Genomic DNA, 8,290 nt, shown 5'->3' with positions numbered 1-8,290 from the left:
CATGCCATATATGTCCAACTGATCCTGGACAAGCTAGCTATGTCGAGGAGATCTGAATGAGCTTTCCTTCTGAACAACCACAAAGTCCTCAGGTGCCTGCGTAAAGTCGACAAACTAATGGTAATACCATCAATGTGACTTAAAGACAGAACTATCTCCCAGTGTCTCCAACCCAGGTCAAGTAAAACTTGTTCAAACTAAACAAGCTGGCCATGTTTGCTTCCATTAAATCGAGCTCTCAATAAAGGAATGTATTCGACTGGTTCAGATGCTCTCTAAACACGGGGAAAAAGATTCGTCCGAAAAACAGAAAAGAAAATTATTCTGGAAAAAAACACGGGGAAAAAAAAATCACTCCGAAAAACAGAAACAATAACCCCCAAAAACAAACCTAAAAATAAATTACTCCCAAAAACCGGAGGTTTTTTTTTTTCCCCCCAAGTGAATGCAATACGCTTCCGTAAGATGTAGCCCATCACCATTTACCATATGAAATAAGTATCGAACACATCACCTTTTTCCAAAGGTGCTACCTTCAGGAGACTGTCCCCAGATGTTAATAATAACCCATGCGACCCACACATGCAAAGACATAAACCTTAGACGTCCATAAAGTAAGAAATGAGTCATAGAATGCAATGAAAAGGGGGGAAAGAATTGAACACAGGAAGAAGTGGAGGTGCAGAAAGGCCAGATTTCGTGTCAATAGCACCTTTAGGAATCTATTTACTGAGAAAAATTGTACCATCTTCAATTCTTATTTTACCCACCGTTAATATTTATACTGAATTCTCAGAAAGTATCGCATGAAACCTGGCAGGGGTCTGCAGTGACGTAGCGCCCTTCCAGATTTGTACCTTTAGGCAGTATTTCGATTGAATTTGCAAGAAGCTCTGCTTTACTTGCAGTTCCGATCTCTGTGTCTAGTTTCCACATGCTCCAAATAATCAAAGCTAACTTTTTAAATGCTGAGGGTAAATATATAATAGCTAAATCCGCTCCACCCTACAAAGGAAGAAAAACATGCCTTTGCAATTTGACTTACAATGTTATAGAAAGCATGTGATTTCGCATTGAGGCTTCTCTCTGAATTCTTTTTCTTTTTTTTTGTTCTAACCACCATGACCCTGACATCACCACAGCGGTAAATTGGTTACATTCTGGTTAGGCCTCTCGCGCTCTGCATGGCTACACACTCGTCTGCCCTACGACTGAACACCTGCACTCACAGGTAGAGAATGGATGGTGTACTTTGTAAATTTTCTTTAACGCAATAATCAGTCAACACTGCGCAAGTATCAGACGGTTCCTCGCGAGCGGCAGCTAACTGCTATTTCAGATCAAAGTTGCATCTGATGGTAAGAAACCTTCAAAACCTTCCTCTTTGATACAGAGTTGGGCAGTTTCTGCACAACAGGAAGTGTCATGTTTCCAAAGCCGCTTATAGCAACATCTTGCATCACACCACTTCTGCATATGCTTACACAAAAATACACACATAAACACAAGCGCTCATGCAGACACGCACATCCACACATAACCCGTTCCGATAGAATGCCTAACACACAGAAAATTCAAACCTGAAAATGAAAATGATTAATTCAGGGATACATGTTCCCTATTTTACAGCAAGGGCCACAAAGAACACTTGATAAATATTTGATTATGTGCAACTGATGCGCAATCCATGCTCTTATCCATAAATTTACATTAACTAACAATTATTATTGTATCCCTATGGTTACCAAAGCCCCCCTATGCAGGTACATCCTAATAATCAGAGAACCAGGGTTAGGGTCTTGTTTTAAACTCAACTGATCAAAGCACAACAATAGGGAAGACAGAATTGTACTTTCAGTTGAGACATCTTTATTTCCAATGCGATTCTATCTAAAAAAAATCGACGGTACAGACATTATATGCCCTGTTGTTTTCTTCGGGTTCATAAAGTCTCAGTAAGAAGTAGGCTTCAGACATTTCTTTTTGATAGATCTTTGTATAATCCTGGGCTTGAGGGTGAGAAGAACAATGATCGAAATGCCCATAAAAGAAACACAGACAGGAACAAAAAGGAGAATGTACCAGAGAAAAGATTCCCCCTCCTCCCTGTGACACAAAAACGAGTGAAAATGCTGCATTCTGCGTGTTCGGAAGAGATCCTCACATTCAATCTCTGACTGTGCGACCATTTTGATGGTCTTTGTTGTTTCAAACGTCCTGAACCATTCGGTTTGGCAGCAGTTGAAGGGATTTCCTGTGAGGAAAAGAGTCTGGAGTTTGGGAGCTAACGTGTGAGCGTGAGCTGAGGGAATGGTGGACAGTCTGTTGTCCCTCAAGTCAAGCAGCTTTAGGTCGAGATTGATGAGGGAATGGGGAAGATGCGCAAGGGAGTTTCCTGAAATGTCCAACGAGCGCAGACTCTGAAAATCAGAGAAATCCAAGCTTTTGATGTGTGTGTTTCCTAACCCTAAATGCTGTAATGTTCCGCTGAGACTTTTGATTGATTTTTGGCCAATCAGTCCAGGGTTATCAGATAATTCCAGGTGCGTCAGTGACAACCCAGCAAAAGCAGAACTTGGAATCCTTGTAAGGTTGCATCCTTTGAGGCAAAGCTGCCTTAAAGATGCAACGTTCTTCCAGTCTACGCAAGCTGAGACGGCGTGAGAATTTATATCCGCCTCCTCGGACAGACATACGTCAATGTTGTTGTAACTGAGGTCCACTGACATGAGGCTTGGCAATCCTGAAAATAATCCTGAGGGCAACCGGCGAAGATTATTTTGGCTAAGATTAAGATATTTCAGATTTCCAAGAGCAGCCAGTGCACCTTCATCCGCTGCAAGTTGATTCAACATGTTGTTGCTCACGTCCAACTCGTACAAACTACCAGAGAACTGTTCTATCGTAAGATTTAAGGTTTCCAGACAATTCCCACACATTCGGAGTCGGGAGAGCACCGGCATTTTCTGGATAAACCCTCGTGGGAAATACTGCACCTGATTTCCTCTCAGGTCTAAAATCTCTAGTGAGGAGATGTCCCCGTGAAGACTCTCATCCCACAACTTGGCCGTGACGTTGTTTACGTGCTTCTTCAGGTTGTAGAACTCAACGGTGGCGGTTGCGTTCGGTGACGTGGCATCGTCTGCCAGGTGTTCGTAGAAACGGATGCTGTTGTGCGACAGGTAAAGGTTCCGTAGGCGACTCACGTTTGGCAAAAATGGGAAGAAGAGCAGTTTGTTATGAGACAGATCAATAGTTTCTATCTGGAAAGTGTCATTTAGGTCCTGCCTAGAGATGAACCACTCAATGAAGTTGTGGCTGGCATTGAGAACCACCAGCTGGGTCATGTGGAAATCAACCAAACAAGGCAGGTAATTGAAGGCCAAGTTGAGCCGCTGGAGTTTGGGGTTGCTTTGAAAAGCGCTATCAATCTCAAACAGGATGTTCCTCTGCAAATCAAGCTCTTTGAGCTGGTGAAGGTCACCGAACAAAGCCTCATCCAGTCTCTGCAAGAGGTTTCCAGAAAGATTGAGGTACTCCAAGGATGTTAGGTTTTGCAGGAGAGCGGCAGCCATTTCGTCCTCGAGTTTATTCCCGGAGAAATCTACAGACCTAAGCTCAGGCAGTTTTTTTAGTGCACTGCCGGTTTCTTCATAGCCAATATAGAGTTTGTTGTTTGCTAAATTGAGAACCTTTAGCAAGGTTGAGTGTTGAAAAGTGTTTGATTCTAACTTCTCCAGGTCGTTACAGGCCAAGCTCAGGGTAGTGAGTGAGGGGTAATGGTGAAGAGAATGGTCCCGTAGTGTTCGAATGTGGTTGTGGTTGAGCAGAAGCTCCTCTATGTTGCCAGGCAGTCCTGCAGGCGCAGATGCCAGGTTGGCATTTTTGCACTGGACTGTCGTTTTTACCTGCGCAGAAGGAGACAGTACAAATATTTGAAGTTAACCCTTTTAGTCCATTTGTCCCAAGAGACAGAGATTGAACTACGTTTTGCATTCGCAGGCGTTTTCACGTATTTGTTCTGCACAGCGTGAAACAAAATAACTCAACCTGGCAATTCTTTTTTGGGGGGATTTTAATAGTTTGATATTCGATCACGTACTGCTACCTTCATCTTGAAAGCACACATGTAACACAGTATGTTAACACACACGTAGTTCCTGGACGTGAACGTTTGGGTAACAAGTACACATTTAAAGGCAAACCACATGAAATATTGAATTTTGGTTTTGCTTACATGAATGAAATATTACAAATAATTGTCTTTTATCGCTCAGCCAAATTCGGACCCAATAACACCCCGAAAATCCGTAGTCATTTTCTAAAAAAGGTTTTAACACTTCTTAGCGCTCAGTGTCTCCAGAAACATGAACGAAATAAAAAACAGGAATTGAAATTAATAAATCTGTGGCTTCTATACAAAACCACTTGCTAAAAAAAAAAAAAAAAAATCGAATTCATAAACAACACTGCAAATAATGTGAACGTCACATCAGGTCTTGAAGGGAGAAGCATGCAAAATATGACTACCGGTAGAGAATTGTTGAAAAAATATGATAGTTGATGATGGACCGTGAGGGTGCACCATGTAAAATTTACAGTACAATAAAATATATTCATTTTAATTGATGTTCTATCTTTCTTTCTCAGTGAAAGACCTGGCTGGGCCGCCTGCTTCTAATCAAGCTTATTGGTATTAAAACAAACTTCATTGCTTTTATAAAATGAAGTCATTTTCTAATTTTTGGGGTTTTTTTTTCCCCCTTGACAGGAGCCCAAAATGTCAATTTTCACACGTCAATAAATTCAAAATGGGTTTGGTTTGCACGGATCCAAATTTTCCCGATGAGAACAAGAAAAAAACATTTAGAGGAGTGGACAAGCATCTTTGTAGTACTTGATACTACGATGCACTTTATATTAGGTAGGAGACATTCCACTGTCTTGCATCAAAAAAAAAAAAATCTGGTCATTATATTTGCACTTCATGTTTATGTATATTTAGGTAGGATACATTTACCCTCTTTTATACTGCCTCGGAACTGCTAACTTTAAGGATTTGTGCCTTTTATACAGTAATTTGTATTTGTATGTTGTATGATGTGTTCAAGCACGATAGATGAGAATTAACAGTCGGCTAAATCTGGTGGATCCATTTTTTTTTTCTTCCTCATTTATTGTGAATTATTAATGTACACGTGCGCACTGTCCTTTTTCAAAATAAGATTAAAGTGAAAAGTATGCAGCATGCGGTTTTGGGCAAAACCAGAGAGGGACTCACCATCTGGCACAAGCTGTGTTGTGGATGACTTGAGACGGGTGTCAGGAAGGTCCACATGGATACAAAGCATAACAGGGTGGGAGAAAAAACTGCGTGCTGGCATTTTAACATCCTCGCTGTCAAGACAGTAACACAAATAGAGAAAAAAAGAGGACATTTATGACAATGTCATCATTTGACGACCGGTCTCGTGAAATTTCCTCCGCCGTGTCCTTAAGCGTGCTGAAGTCTTTTATTTCATGGGGTCCCCATTGATGTCCTGATCGCACAAATGCGATCCGTGCATTCGAAGTTGGTGGGAATAAAAGTCTCGACCCGTGAGATGGAAAGATAAGATTCACAGGATTTATATATTATGCCAGGAACTTAATTTTTTCCAACAGCTTTTCTTAAGAAAATGATTTATTTGTCCCAAACACTCGGCAGCAGTGACGCGAGAGAGGCCAACACGTGCTGTGACATTATTCCTACCGTGGGAGAAAAACGTCCTTTTTAATGCTCACAAAACGCCGTGTTTTTGTTCAGTGTTGTGTACCACGTTTGTACACAACAACAAATAAATCTATGACATTTACACCAACATGGGTGATGATACATGGAAAGACGGAGGCCTTGGGTTTTGAAATTTCCTGCACACCTTGTATGGGTTATCATTCACCTTCTTTCTTTCACTCATTCTTTTTCATAATGAACTTTAACCGGAGTGTACCACTTTCTTCTTTGCTTCTATGTTTAAACATTGTAGTCATGCGTGGTGGAAACAATGTGGTACCGAGTTCGAAATGTATACAAATTCATATTGTATCTATGTATTATGTACTATGTTGAATACAGTCCAAATGGCGTGTTATAATCATCTTTACTGTGCATTGTACTACTGCATGATGATTACACAAAAGTAATGATTCAATAGTGTATTTAATTGTTTTCAATTAAAAAAAAAAAGAAGGTTTTGGGCATCGGTGTATTTCTGTTAAATGTGGTCTCTATGTTTTTATCATGAGCGATCCAGCAGTGTCACAATGTCAATCAAGATTCAGTTTGCATTTTCGTGCTGTTTATTTGAACAGCTGCTACGGATTAGACCAACTCCAAGAAAGAAAACAACAACAACAACAACAACAACAACAACAACAACAAAGCGAAATTAACGAATTAAGCGTGAAATTAATTTCTGATGTGATAAAGTGCCATGACACTTAACAGCACCGGCAGGGTTTGAGGCGTACAACATTCAGTGTTGGTCAAAAACACCGAAGACCACTCAAGACTAAATAAGTTTAAATTGGTCACGCAAAGCGGGTGTCAGCGGTCAGACCAGCGCTGTGCGGTGCAGTGCGTGTGCAGTGCATTGACTTACACTGGTGGTTAGGTGTGGATTTCCCAAGCCACTGACAGTTGATCTCCTGACCATATCGCTGCTCCACTCGCTGCAGTAGTGTGTGAAGCTCAGCTGCCTTCTGCGCTCTGACTGAAGCAGCGATGCCTCTAATTTACTACACTCACGGAAGCAGCCAACGGAAACCGAGTCACATGGACAAGCTGCAACCAGAGAGAGGTTCTCAAGCTTAGGGCCACAGGAAAGCAAACTGAACAGCTCAAAACCACGACAGCAGAAGTCTTTTTCCCTCTTTCTTTCTTCTTCATCTTCTTCTTCACAACGCAGCAGCGATGCTGATGAGCAGGCAACTCAGGCTGGCGGCACAAATCCACCACAAAACCCTTGTGAAAACACACCCCTCACACTTCACTTGTTGTGATCAGCTACTACTAAAAAGGAAACCACTAAACATACACACCCTTCCTGCATGCTTTTGTTGGCCCGTTTCTTCAACAGCTACTAGAAAACCCCGGTAAATACAGGTGTCCTGAAATTTGTGACAAAATCTCATTTTTGTATTTAAAGCTTAATGCCAATAGACCACATAAGTTTAAAGGGTCAACAGGAAGTTAAACAAAAAAAAATACATCAGGTGACCAAATATGTCATTGCAACATGGGAATCTTTGAACACATCAAGATTTGGATCATTCTCTTGTCTTAAAACTGAACGATTCCTTTTTCAGACCCCGTTGTTAACTTCCGTGTTTCTCAAGATTGCAAAAATAGGGAATAGGAATCAGGAAGTTGTGGTGCTGTCCTTGGGGACCAATATGTTAGTCATTCCTTCCTGTTTTCATGCAGGACACCTCTAGTTCTCACTTCTGATTCTGCGTGTAAAATGGATGGCAACAAGAGTTTCAAAACAGAAACACTATGGAGCTCAGCTTGGTTTGACATTCGGCTCGTCCATAGTCACACCAGTGACCCGGTGCTCTGAAGAAAATGCTAAGATTAGCATGCTAAGATTCTCCAAGTGACACTGGTACCATCCTGAGGGGGGCAATGTTTTTGCTGTCATTTTTCTGACAGTTAGAAAGGACAGTTTCCTCTGAACTGGATGACACGGTGTGGCGTGGGGAAAGGAAGAACCCATCAAACCTTGGGGCAGATCTCTTTCACGTACGGACAAAAGAAAGAAACCAAATATGGAAAAAATGAAAAAAAAAACCAAACCAAACAAGTTAGAAACAACAAGAATAAGCACCCCTGCCACATAGCAAGAGCCCCATCCCTTCACCTTCCATGAAGCTGATAGTACAGTCATCAGCACGCACTTGTATCCAGTGCTTCTCAGGAATGTATCATATCTGAGTAAAAATCTGAGATCGTCTTCTACTGCATTCTAAGAGAGTCCAGTGATTAACATTTTTGAAAGAACATGAATTTGATTAAGAGTTGACGGTCCGGTGTGTGATCCTGGGTCCACTTGTCTCCACTCGCCAATACTCGGAACTCTCATTCTCACCCCGACGCTGGAATTTAGGCCTGAAACCAATTCATCCTGACGCTGCAGCAAAGACTAAATGAAGGAGCGTCATCAGTGACTCATGTGGACATGTGTCCTCCTTCTCTGTTCATACACAACACGAACCACCCTGACGGGACAAGTAGTAGGAGATGGATGGA

The 8,290-nt window shown here is 41.6% G+C and overlaps 1 protein-coding gene across 1 annotated transcript; it reads right to left on the bottom strand.

The window, feature by feature from the left end:
• Nucleotides 1-1,818: 1,818 nt before the first annotated feature.
• nrros (negative regulator of reactive oxygen species) lies at nucleotides 1,819-6,953 on the bottom strand. The gene is made up of 3 exons (XM_086190953.1): nucleotides 6,642-6,953; nucleotides 5,282-5,397; nucleotides 1,819-3,908 (listed from the first exon to the last, which is right to left on the bottom strand). Exons 2-3 carry the CDS (start codon nucleotides 5,390-5,392, stop codon nucleotides 1,953-1,955), a joined length of 2,067 nt encoding a protein of 688 aa, XP_086047079.1. The 5' UTR covers nucleotides 5,393-5,397; nucleotides 6,642-6,953; the 3' UTR covers nucleotides 1,819-1,952.
• Between the last annotated feature and the right edge of the window lie 1,337 nt (nucleotides 6,954-8,290).

Source organism: Aulostomus chinensis, chromosome 21 (genome assembly GCF_037954235.1).
Source record: "Aulostomus chinensis isolate RoL2024-O1b breed Wild chromosome 21, RoL_Achi_v1.0, whole genome shotgun sequence".
NCBI classification, from domain to species: Eukaryota; Metazoa; Chordata; class Actinopteri; order Syngnathiformes; family Aulostomidae; genus Aulostomus; species Aulostomus chinensis.
Note: the sequence above shows the minus strand (reverse complement) of the source record. Positions and strands in the feature narration are given on the sequence as shown.